The sequence below is a fragment of the Nicotiana tomentosiformis genome, chromosome 12 (assembly GCF_000390325.3).
Source record: "Nicotiana tomentosiformis chromosome 12, ASM39032v3, whole genome shotgun sequence".
Classification (NCBI taxonomy): Eukaryota; Viridiplantae; Streptophyta; class Magnoliopsida; order Solanales; family Solanaceae; genus Nicotiana; species Nicotiana tomentosiformis.
In genome coordinates this window covers 112,613,384-112,629,935 of record NC_090823.1, presented here as the reverse complement: position 1 = coordinate 112,629,935, position 16,552 = coordinate 112,613,384, and the positions used below count along the sequence as shown (strand labels likewise).

The 16,552-nt window shown below is 37.1% G+C and overlaps 1 protein-coding gene across 1 annotated transcript; it reads left to right on the top strand.

Moving 5' to 3' along the window:
- The first annotated feature begins 7,040 nt into the window (after positions 1-7,040).
- On the top strand, positions 7,041-13,273 carry LOC104099312 (probable DEAD-box ATP-dependent RNA helicase 48). Its single transcript, XM_033656912.2, has 10 exons — positions 7,041-8,082; positions 8,174-8,280; positions 8,597-8,652; positions 8,743-8,967; positions 10,713-10,919; positions 11,137-11,220; positions 11,387-11,482; positions 11,613-11,828; positions 12,322-12,504; positions 12,831-13,273. Exons 1-10 carry the CDS (start codon positions 7,181-7,183, stop codon positions 13,059-13,061), a joined length of 2,307 nt encoding a protein of 768 aa, XP_033512803.2. The 5' UTR covers positions 7,041-7,180; the 3' UTR covers positions 13,062-13,273.
- Positions 13,274-16,552: the final 3,279 nt, after the last annotated feature.

Here is a 16,552-nt window from a genome sequence, read left to right as displayed (position 1 = left end):
CACAATCACTCTTGCCACTCGGGCATACCTCACAATCACTCATGTCTCCCAGTCACTCAGCACTCGGCACTCGCACTCAGTCGGTACCTGCATTCACTGGGGGTGGGTACAGACTCCGGAGGGGCTCCTTCAGCCCAAGCGCTATAATCTGCACGGACAACTCACGTGTGATAATAATAAAGTATGCTCCTGGCGGGCAGCCCCGATCCACACTAATCTTCACAAATTAGGCTGGCCCTAGGCCATTTCAGTAAAACAGGGCATTCGGCCAAAAATATTTATATGCATTAAAATAGAGTCATAAAACTGAGTTATGCGGCAAATAAATATAAACATGACTGAGTATAGATTTTCAATCAAAAACCGTGAGAGAATGGTAAGAAACAGCCCCTAAGGGTCCAAACATGGCATTCAGCCCAATTTACAGAAAATCTTTTTAAAACATATAAGTATTAATGGTTTCAACAAAGTATGCAACTTTACAGTTGCTACGGGGCGGACCAAGTCACAAATCCTCAACAGTGCACGCCCACACGCCCGTCACCTAGCATGTGCGTCACTAAAAACAGTAAAATGATATAAAAATCCGGGGTTTCATACCCTCACGACTAGATTTACAATCGTTACTTACATCAAACCGGTCAAATCTCTATCCCGCAATGATCTTGCCTCTGGACTCGGCCTCCAAATGCTCAGAATCTATTCACAATCAGCACAATACCATCAATACGCGCCAATGGGATGAATTCCACAAGAAAAACTATAAAATTAGACCAAAATCCGAAATTGGCTCAAAAATCGCCTGTGAGGCCCACGTCTCGGAACCCGACAAAAGTTATAAAATCCAAAAGCCCATTCAACCACGAGTCTACCCATACCATATTTACCAAAATCCGACCTCAACTCGACCCTCAAATCTACAAATCTTATTTCCAAATTTCTAAGTTCCAATCTCCAATTTGCACCTCAAAATCATGTAATCTAGTCGGATTATCCAATGATAATTCAATATTATGGAGTAGAAATGATCACAAGGGACTTACCTCAAGATTTCCTTGAAAATATATCAAAAATCGCCTCTCCGCAAGCTCCAATTTGTCAAAAATGGCAAATAGGATGAAGTCCCTATTTTTATAATTCTGCCGAGACATCCTCGATTCTGCCTCGATCTTGGCCTTCGATTGTGGCCCTTGATCCTAGTCCTCGATCCTGACCCTCGATCCTGGTTCTCGATCCTAGGCCTTCGATCATGGCTTTGATCATGGCCCTCGACTCTGGGCTCGATCATGGCTTCGATCGTGGCCCTCGACCCTAGGCTTCGATCGTGGCCCTCGATTTCTGGGTTCGATTCTGACAGAAAATTTGTCCAACAGAAGGAAATTGCAGCAGCTGTTGTAGTTCAATTTTTGATCCGTTAACCATCCGAAACTCACCCGAGGCCCTCGGGACCTCAACCAAATATACCAACAAGTCCTAAAACATCATACGGACTTAGTCGAATCCTCAAATCACCTCAAACAACACTAAAACCATGAATTACACCCCAATTCAAGCCTAATGAACTTTGAAATTTCTAATTTCTACAAATAACTCCGGAACCTATCAAATTACGTCCGATTGACCTTAAATTTTGCACACAAGTCCTAAATGACATAACAGAGGTATTCCAATTTTCAGAATCGGATTCCGACCCCGATATCAAAAAGTCAACCCCCCGGTCAAACTTCTCAAAAATAAAACTTTCGGCATTTCAAGCCTAATTCCTCTACGAACTTTCAAATAATATTCCGGACACGCTCCTAAGCCCAAAATTACCATACGGAGCTATTGAAATCATCAAAATTCAAATTCGAGGTTGTTTATACATAGGTCCATATCCGGTCCACTTTTCTAACTTAAAATTTTCAATTATGAGACTAAGTGTCTCATTTCACTCTGAGTTCCTTCCGGACTCGAACCAACTAACCCGATATAACATAATATAGCTGAATAACACAAAAAGAAGTAGGAATGGGAAAAATGGGGTTATAACTCTCGAAACGACCGGTCGGGTCGTTACATCCATGTAAATCCTTGCTATTTCCTTGTTTGAGAGGTGAACGTGTGTTCAAGTACCTACATGTTCAAGGTGAGTATTTTAGGCAATTTGATGTGTTGAACTATATGCAGTTTTGACCTTGTAGCATGCGGCTTAGGCGTTGCTTTAACTGCATGTACGCACGTAGTTGATTAGGTGAGGGACCGAACCAATATGAACTGACATCCTTCAGTTGAAACTCTCTGAAATTTGGATTTGACAAAATTTTAAGGAAATGCGACTGCCCTTCAGTTCATGAACTAATCAACTGATGTACATGCAATTGAGGCTAGGGGTGGCATGTGGGCCGGTTAGGACCGGGACCGGCCCAGGATCGCAACTCCAAATGAGCGGTGGGCCTAAACGGTCCTAACCGGATAGGACCGAGACCGTGGGGTAGGTGGGCTGGGTAGTGGGCCGGTCCTATAGAGGAGGCCCGCGAGACCGGGACCGTTTGGGATCGGGACCGGCTGAGAAGTGGGCCGGTTCAAGCGGTCCTAAACGGTCCTATCCGGGCCCAACGGATAATTTAATTTTTTTTGACCGTTTGGCCATTTAAAAATTAGTCGTTTGGTCTGTCAAAATAGCCGTTGGCTATTTGCAAAATAGCCATTTAACCCCCCAAATTTTGTTTTAACCCCAAACTTTTTATAATTACACTTTTTCCCTATTTTCAACTATAAATACCCTCTCATTCTTTCATTTTTTTCACAAAATCATCAATCTCTCTCTAATATTCTTCTATAATTGCTTACTTAATTGTTACTTTTTGTGCAAAATTGTGAAGTTGGTGAATTGAAGTCTTCAAGTCTTCAACGACAATTAATTTTCAACAAGTTGTTCGTCAATTCGGTAAACTCGTTCCAACTCTTAAGTTTTAATATTATATTTTTGTTTGTTTTATTTACTTTGCTTGATTAATTAAGATGGCTTATTCCTTAAAAAAATATTTAGTAAAAATAAGGAAAAATCCAAGAGTGGTGAATCTAGTGGCCAATCTGTTCCTCCTCCACTTTCCCCAGCTCCCCGACCCAAACCTGTTACCCGTCCTACACCTCCTATTCTTGATAGCGATAATAGTTTATTACAATTTACCGAGAGTTAATTTTGCCATAATATTGCACCCGGTGAACAAATAAACCATGAATATATGAATGCTCTTTATGGTAATCCAACCATTGATGAAAATGATGATGAAGAAATAGATTTTGATGAAAACGCAAACGGATGACGATACACCCACTAGTCCTGCTCCTGAAGTTAACCCAACTAATAATAATCCAAATGATGCCCCGTCTGACCCTCCTGTTACTGCCCCTATTTTTTCTAGACAACCTTCTAAATGGGCAGAAACATATCTTGTTTGGCCATTTTTTACTCAACTAAGAGAAAAAAATAGGGCTAAGAGTAAAACTTGTGGCAAAGAGTTAGTTTTTAAATATGTTGAAAGTCGGAGGGGGGAGGGGGGGGAGGAGTTTGACTAGACACATATTGCTAAGCCCTCAAGATAAAGCTAGATATTTTCATATGAAAGCTTTGGCCGAGGGGACAAGTGCACCTACTCAGGCTGACCTTAGTATCGGGTCAAATCAATTTCAACCGGGAATGAACACTGTTACCGGTGATATTTTATATTATGATCCAAAAAAAGATCGGGAAGAATTGGCAAAAATGGCTACTGTTATGTGCTTACCCTATAGTTTTCCTTCTAACTCTCAGTTTGTGCATTATATTAGAAAAGTTTATAATCCTACTTATAAAGGTTTTTCTCGCACAACCGTAAAGAGCGATATTTATAAATATAAACATGAATATGAACAATATTTGTGCTATTTAGTTACTCATATAAATTGTCGTGTTGCTATTACAACTGATATTGGTAGAAATGGTAATGACTGTGATTACCTTACTGTTACCAGTCATTGGATTGATGATGATTGGATAATGCAAAAGCGCATTATTGCTTATAGAATAATTAATTCACGTCACACATGACAGTTTATTTCTAGCACGATTACGGATATTTGTAGATATTTTTGCATTAGTGATAAAATAATATCAGTTTCAATGGATAATGCTACTAGTAACACAAATATTGTAGTCTTGCTTACCACTACACTAAGTCCTGCATTTAGTAACATTTTTCATGTTAGATGTATTTGCGATATTTACCATTTAATTATGGGTGATGGTATGCGAATTTTAAATGTTGAAATTGAAAAGGTTAAAATGGCTCTTAATTGGCTTTTTTATTCAAACCGTAAAAGTAGACTTAGAAAATATTTTAAAAGATACGATGAATTTGGCCTAAGAGAAAGAAAGGTTCCTAAACCTTGTCCGACTAGATGGAATTACATATATGAAAGTTTAGTTGTTGCATATGAATATAGAAACCCCATAAACTCAACGTTTAATGCTCATGTAAGTGATGATGATGAGCACCTTACAAATGCGGATTAGGCTAATGTTAAAATACTTGTAGATTTTTTAGAAAAATTTTATATTGCTACAAATGAATTTTCTGGGCAATATTATCTTACTATTTCTAACTGTTTAGTTTATATTGCAGAACTTGCAAATTTATTTGATCATTTTTCAGAGGGTGGGGAAATTTATCAACTTGCTATTGATTCTATGAGAAAAAAGTTTAAAAAATATTTTTTCCCTATTTTCCCTATTTACGGTGTTGCTGCATTGTTAAATCCTACTATGAAATTAGGAGGTCCTCAATTTTGGTATGAAACTGTTTATAATGGTTTAGCACTTGAAGATGAGGAATTGTCTAAACTTCCGGACGCAATAGTCTCAATTAAAATAAATGTTCAAACAATTTATAATGCTTATCAAGTTGCATTAGATCATGCTAGACCAAATGTTCTAACTCCTTCTTCTTCTAGTTCTCAATCATCTAAAAGAACTGCGGGAGTAAGAGCACTTAGTGCTTGGGTAAGGTTCAGGGGTTCTCAAGGTTCTAGTACTAGTGATTTTTCACAACTAAATGAGCTTGAAGTTTATTTGTCACAGGGAATTGAGGAAGTGAATCCCGACGGCTCCTTTAATATTTTGGAATGGTGGAAGGACAAAGAAAAATACTTTCCGATTCTTTCATGGATGGCCCGAGACATTTTAACTATTCAAGCTTCAACAATGGCATCAGAGAGCGCTTTCAGTCAAGCAAGATTTCAACTCGGTGATTATAGAGCATCTATGAGGGAGAGCTTGGAAAAATCAGTACTTTTCAAAGATTGGATCCGTTCGGAAAGAAGAAATTTTGGACTTGCTAAATCACAACCAGAGGTAGACGAAACTTACGAAAAAGTGCTAGCTGAACTTGCAGAGGATGATGCTTCGCCTGGAAGCGGTGATGACCAAGCTTCTTTTCCGTCACCACCAACGGAAATTCCTCCGGACCTTGAAGGATTTATGAAATTTGTAAAAGAGATACCATGTAAATTAATATGTAACTTGTATTTTGGCACATCTTGATTAGTTTCTTTTTCTTCTCAATGGTGATATTAGCACCTTGTTGCGCTCATTTCATAGGGGGGAGGAAGACTAAGAAAGATATTGCCATGATTTTTTAATGCTATAATAAAATTATAACGCATTGCTTTGAATATCTCTTTAAAATATTTTTGTCCTTTTATATATTTTAAGCTGTATATATAGTATATACTATACTATACTATATATACATCTTACTATATATATATATATATATATTAAGATGTATATATAGTATATAAATCGAATATAGCTTATATATATTAAGATGTATATATATATATATATATATATATATATATACTATACTATACTATATATACATAGTATATAAGCCATATTCGATAGTATACATCTTAAAATATACTATATATACATCTTAAGATATATATATATATATATATATATATATATATATATATATATATATATATATATATATGTGACAATTCTATAATATAATTTATAAATTGCCTTAGATATTTTTATTACCATTTTTTTCTCTAACTTGTATAAATTATTTTTAAAAAATAGTAAGTATCCGTTGGGCCCGCTAGGCCCGGGACCGGTCCACTTAACCCGGGACCGTTAGTTCGTGGTCTCGGTCCCGAGCCAGTTCCAACAAGAAGCTCGCGAAACCCGGAATTGCTTAGGACCGGCCCACTTAGGACCGGGTCCGCAAAACCCACTTAGGACCGGACCCGGCCCACATGCCACCCCTAGTTGAGGCAATGCCTAGGCAGCAAACACAAGGTTCAACTTGTGTACAAACATCGGCCCAATCAGGATCTTGTCATTTTATATTGCTTATCATCATCTCATTACTTGTCCACAGGATCATGTCAATGGTAATTGGTGGCTATTGCACGGAATTAACTATACGAAAATTGGATTTTGGCCGGCAAGCATCTTTACAGGTTTAAAAAATCAAGCAAGAAGTGCTGAATGGGGAGTAGTATCATATAGCCCTCCAGGACAACCTGAACCTCAGATGGGTAGTGGACTTTTTCCAGCCCAAAACTACCTACAGGATGCATATTTTAGAAAGTGCACTTTCATTTATAATTCTTCAACTGAATTTTTAGATGCTTCTTTAAGAAACACAATTGCCAATAGCCCAGACTTGTATCAGGTTCAAGATTTGTCACACCAAGGGGATATATTTGGTCATTTGATCCTTTATGGGAGCCCTAGTGAATCCCGACTCAAATTTTATAAACTATATGTTAGTTCAGTTTGAGAAACTCCCTAATATCTCATAGAAGAAAAGAGAATTAGTATAAATAATGGAAAATTAGCTGTTTATGCTTGAATGTTCAAAATTGTCCGATTTCTGTTATCATTTATTTTGTATTCCTTAATTTTCTTATGCTCTTTTACAGGAAATAAAACTGTTTACTGTACACCACATCCATAGGGGCTCAAAGAGAAAGTTTGTAATAACAAACAGGGTCTTAATGTAACTATAGTATAAACAAGGGGTCAAAGTGTAAATCCAACTTGAGGCTTAAACCCTAACTAAACCCTCTTTCTCTTCAGTGTATCACCATTTTCTTCTTCATCCAATCTCTACATCACAGCTTCACTTTTCATCGTTCAATGGGCGGCGGTCCTCGTACTTTTCCAGGTGGTCTCAACAAATGGCAATGGAAACGCCTTCACGAGAAGAAAGCCCGAGATAAAGAAAAACGACTCCTTGATCAAGAGAAACAGCTTTATCAGGCCCGAATCCGATCTCAAATCCGGTCTAAATTAACTACTTCCGACGAACAATCATATAGCTCTCACGAACAACAACAGCCTAACTATGGCCCAGTTTCACCCCAAGACCATATTAAATCTCTAGCCGATCGATTCATGAAAGAAGGTGCTGAGGATTTGTGGAACCAAGACGACGGCCCAATTAATACTCCACAGCACAGTCAACATCGTTCAGGAATTAGTGAGCCTATTGATTTGCGTAAATTGATTCCGCAAAATTGCAGTTTTCAGAAAGCTAGACATTTCTGTACTAATGTTAGGAATGACGTGGCAGAAAATTGGAGAACCGAAATACCAAAATTTTCGAATAGTTGGTCGAGACAGAATAATTTTTTAATGTTTGGATGGAGACTGTTTAATAATAATGAGAATAGAAATGTAAATAATTTGAATAGCTTATTGAACTTTAGATGCTATTCTGTGGATACGAGAAAGGGGAATAGGTCGAGGAGATTAGGTTTCACTAGAAATGAGAATTCATCGGATGAAGATACTGAGGAGGACGAAGACGAGGATGAGGAGGAAGGATTAAGTAGAAGGAGTGCTAAAATGATGAGTAGTGCTGCTCTAGGGAAGTATGATATGAAGACAAAGAAGAGAGTTCCATTGAAGTTTGTGGAAAATGAGGATGATTTATCGTTGCACGTGGAAGCGATAAGGAAGGAGGTTAAAGAGCGGAGTAAGCACAAAAGTGAAAGCGAAGAAGAAGGTGAGAAGGAATCGATACTTAGCTTGAAAAGGTAAGAAATGATTTTACTGTTTGCCACTTGACATTGTAAAAGGTTTGTATGCTTGACATTTCAGTGACAATGTGGGGATATGATCGATTAGGTTTGATGAATGTGATGTATCTCCTTTGACAGTCAAGGCCCTTACTGCAGCAGGTTATGTGCAAATGACTAAGGTGCAAGAGGCAACACTTTCTGCTTGTCTTGAGGGTATGTTTTTACGACTAGTCAAATATTTGATGAAGTGATGATCTGCTGTAAATATTTAGTTTGTTCTTCACGTAAAAGTAGTCTGATAAATGAGCGTCATGCTTCATTCTTTGATATTTTGAGTGTTATGCTTACCATCAAGCCAATAGTCCGATTGGTGTGTAACCATGAATTCATTGTTATCTGTGCTGAGAAAATGATTCCAGTGCATGTAGGATGTATATGCTTTTCAACAAGTTTAACTGATCCGCAAGTTCATGATTGGACTTGTAATATCTCTTTTGGATGAACTTGTTCTGACTTTTTCCAATTACAGGAATGGATGCTTTAGTTAAAGCAAGGACGGGCACTGGAAAAAGTGCTGCTTTTTTGGTAAATTAGTTCTTCTCTTTTATGTTATTCCCTGCAGATTAATTGAATGTTTCACTTGTTCTTTTTATTGCTGCTATTAAAGTCCAACAGCTTCCAGCTATTGAAACAGTTCTGAAGGCCTCAAATAGTAAGAGCACCCAAAGGGTCCCGCCGATAGATGTACTTATTCTCTGTCCTACGCGAGAACTTGCCAGTCAGATAGCTGCTGAAGCTAATGTTTTGTTAAAGTACCATGAAAGCATTGGTGTGCAGACACTAGTTGGAGGAACACGGTTCAAAGAAGATCAGAAACGCCTAGAGTCTAATCCATGCCAGGTATATCTGCGTTTTGTCTATATTAGGACTCTTTTTCAGTTTATGGTAAAAGATGAATTGAACATGGATGATTTTCTCAGAGGCAACTCCCAGGCACTTCGAGGATTACATGCTGAGAAATGCAAACATGTTTCTGTCAAAATGGGTTACAACAAAAGACATGTGAAAGTTCTGCCAAATATTTTAATGACTTGTAGTGTAGCTTGTATGTATCTCTGAGTCATTAGTAGAAGTTGCTAATGAGATTTAGGAATTGAGACTAGGCACGCTAGCTCAAGTGTCCTTTTAGAACTAGTGTTGTTAAACTTGGCCTGGACCTGCAGTTTGACCAGAGAATACAGTAGCCCGAGGCTTGAACTGGCTGTGCCTAGCAGGATTGTCAAGCAGTTGACCCAGGAAAATCTGCAAAACCCTGCCTGGTTTCTACCTGTGCAACCCGAACCCATTACTAAATCAGGCAAGCGTTTTGCTTGCTCGAACTCAAACAGAACCAAGGTAGATTTCCTATGAACAAATTTTTTGTTTCTTCCAATGTACATCGTTAAGAAATCTCATCATGAATACGTTAGTTGTCATGATCATATCACTGATGCTGATGCCGAAAGCAATTGAGGAATGTTTTGCGATGTGGAGGGACTGTATGGTTTAAAAGTCTGTAAAGTAAATTTGGGACAGTGCGCCCCTTTGCATAATGTGGTTCCGGTGGAAGGAAAATAGGAGGTGTTGTAGGGAAAAGCTGATGCTGTGAATACTTTAAGATATAACTGCTCAGGTGCCTTTTTTTGGTTCTTTTGTTAGTAAAGCAATGTAAATTGGCTTACAGATTTTTACGAGCTTTTGGGCTTTTAAGACCAGTATTTCATAAAGCAATTGTAGGTCCTCCTTTGTACTTGAAAAGGGTTTTCGTATGAACTTTTTCTTTTATAAGGTTGTATACCATGCATGATTTCCTTGTTTTGCATGTATGGTCTCTATAACTACTTAAAAGTTAAAATCTACTTTTAGTTTATTCATTTAACCTATGTTAGATTGATAAATAAGATAGCGCGCTGGCTTCATCTTTTGGCTGGGCTTAGTAATCCATGTTTACAAGTTTGAGCATCAGTAGGATGTTAATGCTTTTTTCCTGCAGGAATAGCAACTATGTCTCAATCTTAAACTAGTTGGGGTTTGCTATAAGAATCCTTGATATTTGTTTCCATCATTTGAGTTTTCTTCCTGTTTCGTTGCAAATTTGCACTGCTAAATGGTTTGTGTTTAAGGATAATTTAGGGGTTGTCTTACACTAGAGGTTCTCTAATTTTTCTGTTGTCATACAAATCTTTAAACAAACTGAACAGCCTTTTCGGCAAACACCTGACCTAATGTAAATGTATCAACACGACTAGGCCTTAATCTCACTAGTTGATATCACATTTATGGAGCTTTTTGCTGCTATTGTCTTCTATTCGTTTCTAAATACGCATGAATTCCTAGAGTCTTTAACAACAATTACCCTCCATGTGATTTTAGAGCTAGATAACCAAATGGGGCATTCCAAGAATTGAAGTCGGGAGATGTTTCACCCTAAGCGAGAATATTAATACCAGACCAGATATTATTTCATATGCAGCAATATCAGTATTTTAGGGTCAAAACTGCTAAAGCTTTGTGAATGTTTCTTCTCTGTTATTTAGCTGAATCTTATGAATTTTGTGCATGTCTCTGTCTTTCTAATTTCATCGTGGCTAATGCTATTTCTGTAGATTATAGTTGCGACACCTGGTAGATTATTAGATCACATTGAGAACAAGTCTGGCTTCTCTACACGATTAATGGGATTGAAGATGCTTATACTTGATGAAGCTGACCACTTACTGGACCTTGGGTTCCGGAAAGACATAGAGAAACTTGTTGATTGCTTGCCTCGGAAAAGGCAGTCTTTACTCTTTTCAGCTACTGTCCCTAAGGAGGTTAGAACTTTCCTCGTCTCCCTCTTGTTAATATTGTAAAAGGTTGACTGGGCTATCAGCCTGTCCACTAAATAGTCGAAGTGTGTGCAATTTGGTGCTTCACAGCCGTAATAAAAGAAATAGACTTGGTGCTGTGTAATCCAAGAACTTAGGTCAATCTAGTGTGTTAGAACTTGTAAACTTCCTGTTGGTTGACCGAAATGTTATGAAAATGCAGGTCCGTCGAGTATCTCAACTTGTTCTGAAAAAGGAACATGGTTATGTTGATACGGTGGGTCTCGGTCTGGAAACGAATCCAAAGGTATGCCTTGATTTTGGTTTCTGCTAAAGATACAGAATAGGTTCCTGCTTCTTTACAGAAAATTCAGATCATTAGGTCCTGGATTCAATGTAATTTCTTTATCTGCAATTTGGTTATGTTTTTGAGTTCTGTAATATCTATCGCAAATACATGGGCTCATAAGCAGGTTAAGCAATTTTATCTCGTTGCACCGCATGAACAACATTTTCAACTTGTGCACCATCTTTTGACAGGCCATATCTCAGAAGTGCCTGATTACAAGGTAATTAGTTCTTATTGTTGGAATTTATTCAAAATTTCGAAGATTTTCTTAATGCCATCTGGTTTCTTGGTTGTGATGTTTATTTTCTCATAGCTATATTGATGTATTGTGAAATTTGACTGTCATACAGGTTATTGTTTTTTGTACAACAGCGATGATGACATCCCTCATGTTTTCCCTTTTCCGTGAGATGAAAATGAATGTGAGAGAGATCCATTCACGAAAACCTCAACTTTATCGTACTCGAATCTCCGATGAATTCAAGGAAACAAAGCGTGTAATTCTTATTACCTCCGATGTGTCAGCTCGAGGGATGAATTATCCTGATGTGACACTGGTAATTCAGGTATATGGCTATTCAGAGAGCTTATAATGCACATTGATATTTCTTGAAATTTAAACGTTTATGTTTGAAGAAGAGTTAGATTGCCCATTAACAAGCTATACTTCTTGTGACATTCTCTAAAAAGAAAGAAAAAGTAAGAAAGAAATCTCAATCAAATATAATTCTTATACCAGTGTGTCAAAGGGTGTCGTCCCATCAAACTTCTTTCACATTGGAGGTAATACATCAAAGCATAACTCTGAAAGCTTAAGTTGTTTAAGCTCCTTTCCCTTCCAAGTTTTCCAATTTTTCGGATAAGTCACTATTTACCTCATTTCTCCTTTAAAGTGTTTTCTGCCAATTTGCAAAATGATGATCAATTTGGTGGTATGATAATCAAGTGAGTGCATCGTGTGCATCTGCATCATGTGGGAACTCATTTTCCTATCTTTCTGGTGGGCTGTTTCCATCCTCCTTCCCTATTCCTCACATTGGAATATCTACTGTTTATCAGATTGGTATTCCTGTTGATCGGGAGCAGTATATACATCGGCTTGGAAGAACCGGGCGAGAGGGCAAAGAAGGAGAAGGCATCCTGTTGCTTGCACCTTGGGAACAATATTTCTTGGATGACATACGAGACCTCCCCATGGAAAACTGGCCGGTTCCACATCTTGATCCTCGTGCTCAAGTCAAGGTTTGCTGCTTCATAAACTGATTTATCATTTTCTCTATGCACAGATAGGCCATAGAACTAAATACCCCCCATCTCCCTGGAAAAGATGAAAGGAAATTTGCTAGATAAAAAGGATCATAATATCATCTCGGATTAGTGTGCTGGACTTCTGAGTAATTGTTATGAGTTTGTTTAGTACTCCAGATGCTATGGACTTCTCAGGGGGATTATTCCCACGGCTGGCCCACCTGTCTGGCGGCAATCCACTCGCAGGAAAAAAGCATTATTCATTTACTTTTAGAAATCATTTATTAGCAATTAAATTTTGATGTTGTGATAAATTGCAGATAGAAGAAGCAATTGAAAAGATGGATGCTAGTGTCAAAGAAGCAGCTTATCACGCTTGGCTTGGTTATTATAATTCAGTAAGGGAAATAGGCAGAGACAAGACGACGCTTGTCGAGTTAGCTAACCAGTTTAGCGAGTCTATTGGTTTGCAAAAGCCTCCTTCGCTATTCCGTAGAACTGCTCTAAAGATGGGATTGAAAGATATTCCTGGCATTCGGATACGAAAGTAGCACAAGGTTCGTTGGTTTTACGTTAAAATATTTTGTCAGAAGAAAGTAGTAATTTGGCCTCAGACCAATTGGTACAAGTTTTATGGATTCTTTAACATAGATCCGAAAACACCATTAGGAGGAATTGTATTTCCTTTTGACTGTATTTAGACATCTGGTGAATGTGTTAAATCTTCTTAAAAATGAATGTAAATATTGGAGTGCTGAATGAACTGTCTGTAAACCTCCAGCGACCTGTTATTGCGCTCGCGTCTGTTCATCCTTCTCGCATGTTTGACTACTTCGTATAATTTAAATGAATACATGAACCAAATAAATTAAAAGTACATTATACAATTCAATATTTCCTCTTTTTATCTTGTCAAATTTTTCTCCTCTCTTTTTCTACTAAGTTAATCTTCTGAACCTACCTCTGGAGATTTGAACCAATTGATAAGTGCATTTACAAGCAAATTTGTGTGTTCTTAAACTGTTTAGAGTATTATCAATGGTGCTCTATGAGGGTATATTTGTCATTTTTAGATAGGCCAAAGTTAGTTAGTTCTAATCTGCACCGTGGTGTTTCAACGCATATTAATAAGACATATCAGACATCTACACAACTTATTAAACTCAGACCAAACTGCCCGTTTGCTTTGCCCATTGCCCAATTTCTAATTCTTCTTGTACTTCCTATCATCGTAATCTATGGTCACGAAAGCTCAATACCCTTATCATAGCAAATCGTCTCGTATTTGTCCTCGTGTTATTACGAGAGGATCAAACCCTGTACACAATATATTGAGTTTATTTACGTGGGTCCTGAAAAAGAATGAGTTTTGACAATTGGACTGTGCACAGGGGCCCTTGGGTTCAAAGCCGACGTGATGTTGAAAGAAAAGTCTCCTGAATATTATGCAACATACTAGTGAAGTAACAAAAGTTGAAAATGAAATGTTGTTTTCTTATGATTGTATTCTCAAACACGCAATCTCCTGCAAAAAAAAAAAATGTGTGTCTGAAAATTCATTCTATATATCCTTCTCCTTTAGATAAACTCATAAAATTCCCATATGTTTTACACTAAGAAATAAACAAAACAAAAAAATACGCATGTGTTATTATAATGAAATAACTTAAATACAGTACCCCCTGCATCCAAATAGAAAATTAGTGTTGAAAGTACAAAGTTCACTACACCTAATTTCCGTATGAATTGGATCTTTTCCTTTGCGAAATAGAACTTGCATAGCTAGAAAGTATATAAAAATACTATAAATAAAATTGTTGTAAGACTAAAAATATTAAGAATACAGTCAGACCTCTCTATAACAACATCCCTATATAACAACCATTCACCATAAAAGCCTAGTTTTTTTCAGAACCGATTTTTTATGTTATATATTATCTCTCTATAACAACTTTCTACCTATAACAACAACAACCATCTTTATGATAGTACGCTCTTTGTAAAATTACTCATCTATAACAACCATGTAGATTTTTTAAGATTATTATTAATAATAATTCTAAATATTTTAATCAAATATTTTATAACTTTAATATAAAACTTATAATAGAAGTATATATATCTTAAAGATAACAGTATGTTCCATGAAAATATCCACATTATTATTATTATGTTTTTTTGAAGATCTTCCAATGATATATTTTTCATTAGAAAAATGCCAAAAGATACTTAAAAGATTTATTTATACTTTTTGAAGATATGCATATCATTCTTTTTTATTTGAAGATCTACACATGATATATTTTATATTGGACAAATACCAATAATATGTAAACGTAATATATCCATATTTTTTTAAGATATGCACATCATAATTTTTTATTTGAAGAGATTAGCACGTGATACTCTTGGATGTTTAAATATTTGAGTGAGTTTCTCTTAGTGCATAGGTAATAAAATTTAAAGAACACACTAAAGTTATTCGTTTAGAAAATTCAAGCTATTCTTTTTAATTTTTTTCATGTCATATGGGGTCTAAACTCCAAGCTATTCCTTTGGAAACAAAGGTAGCATTGTGCCAATACCAAAAAGATAATCATACCATCACTCTTGAAAAATTTAACTGCGTGTCTTAGAGTTTAAATGTTTGTACGTTTAGTTATGAATTTTTTAATTAATGTATTAGATTTCTTTAGCATTTAATTCGTAAAATATTCATATCTTTTGAGATTTTGAATTTAAATATTTTTTTACCTTTATATGTAATATTAAAAATGAAAAAAAAGTTAATTTTTGGATATTTTTTGTCTATAACAGCCAAAATATATTCAAAACGCCAAATGCTGTTATACGTGTATAACAGTCATTCACTATAAAAGCCAAAATATTTTGGAACAAACGATACTGTTATAGAGATGTTTCACTGTATATGAAAAATTGCAGTCACATATGGTATTATTTTGTGATGACCCAAAAGGGTCATCTTATGTTTTAGAACTCGAATCTGCGCTCTTAAGCCTTAAAAATCTCATTTTACCCTCCTCGATTTGTGTGCACAGTCCGGACAGTTTTCCGAAAAGCTTTTATGTTGAAAACTAATGAAAATAAAAATTTTTGCCTTAAAAGTTGATTTTAGTTGACGTCGGTCAACATTTTTGGTAAACGGGCCCGGATCCATGCTTTGACGGCACCGGTAGGTCCGTATCGAATTATGGGACCTGGGCGTATGCCCGAAATCGAATTTGGAGGTCCCTAGCTCGAGTTATGAATTTTTGATGAAAATTAAAAGTCTGAAAATTATTTATTTTTAAGAATTGATTGATATTTGACATTGTCAGTATCGGGTCCGTATTTTGGTTTCGGAGCCCGGTACAAGTTCATTATGATATTTAAGACCTGTCTGTGAAATTTGGCGAGAAACGGAGTTGATTTGACGTGATTCGGACGTCCAGTAGAGAAAATAGAAATTTTAAAGTGTTCTTGAGAATTTCATTTGATTTGGTGCTAAATTCGTAGTTCTAGGTGTTATTTTAGCGATTTGATCGCGCGAGCAAATTCGTATTATGTTTTTAGACTTGTGTGCGTGTTTGGTTTGGAGCCCCGAGGGCTCGGGTGAGTTTCAGATAAGCCACGAGATGTTTTGGACTTTAAAAATCTGGTATTTTGCTGCAGCAGGTGTTCTGGCATGTCCTTCTTCGCGTTCGCGAAGGTACTCTCGCGAACGCGAAGAGTAAACTGGGCAGCTGAAGTTTTCTTCTTCGCGAACGCGAAGGCTTTATCGCGAACGCGAAGCGATGGGGGCATTATCCTTCGCGAACGCGACCAACTCCTCACGAACGCGTAGTGTTAGGAACACCTGGGGTAGGGTTGGTCGTTCCTTCATCACGAACGCGAGCAATGCCTCGCGAATGCGACGGCCAGGGGGGAGTAACCATCGCAAACGCGAGCAGGATCTCGAGAATGCGAAGGCTTGGCAGCCAGTACCCTTCGCGAACGTGACAGTGGCCTCGCGAACGCGATGCACACTCTCGCCCAGTGCATA

Bases quoted from the DNA above. Each gene is read 5' to 3' on its own strand.
- LOC104099312 (XM_033656912.2), top strand. From the start codon at position 7,181: ATGGGCGGCGGTCCTCGTACTTTTCCAGGTGGTCTCAACAAATGGCAA. The intron at 8,653-8,742 runs GTAAATTAGTTC...AAAGTCCAACAG, and splicing joins GAAAAAGTGCTGCTTTTTTG to CTTCCAGCTATTGAAACAGT. The intron at 12,505-12,830 runs GTTTGCTGCTTC...GATAAATTGCAG, and splicing joins ATCCTCGTGCTCAAGTCAAG to ATAGAAGAAGCAATTGAAAA.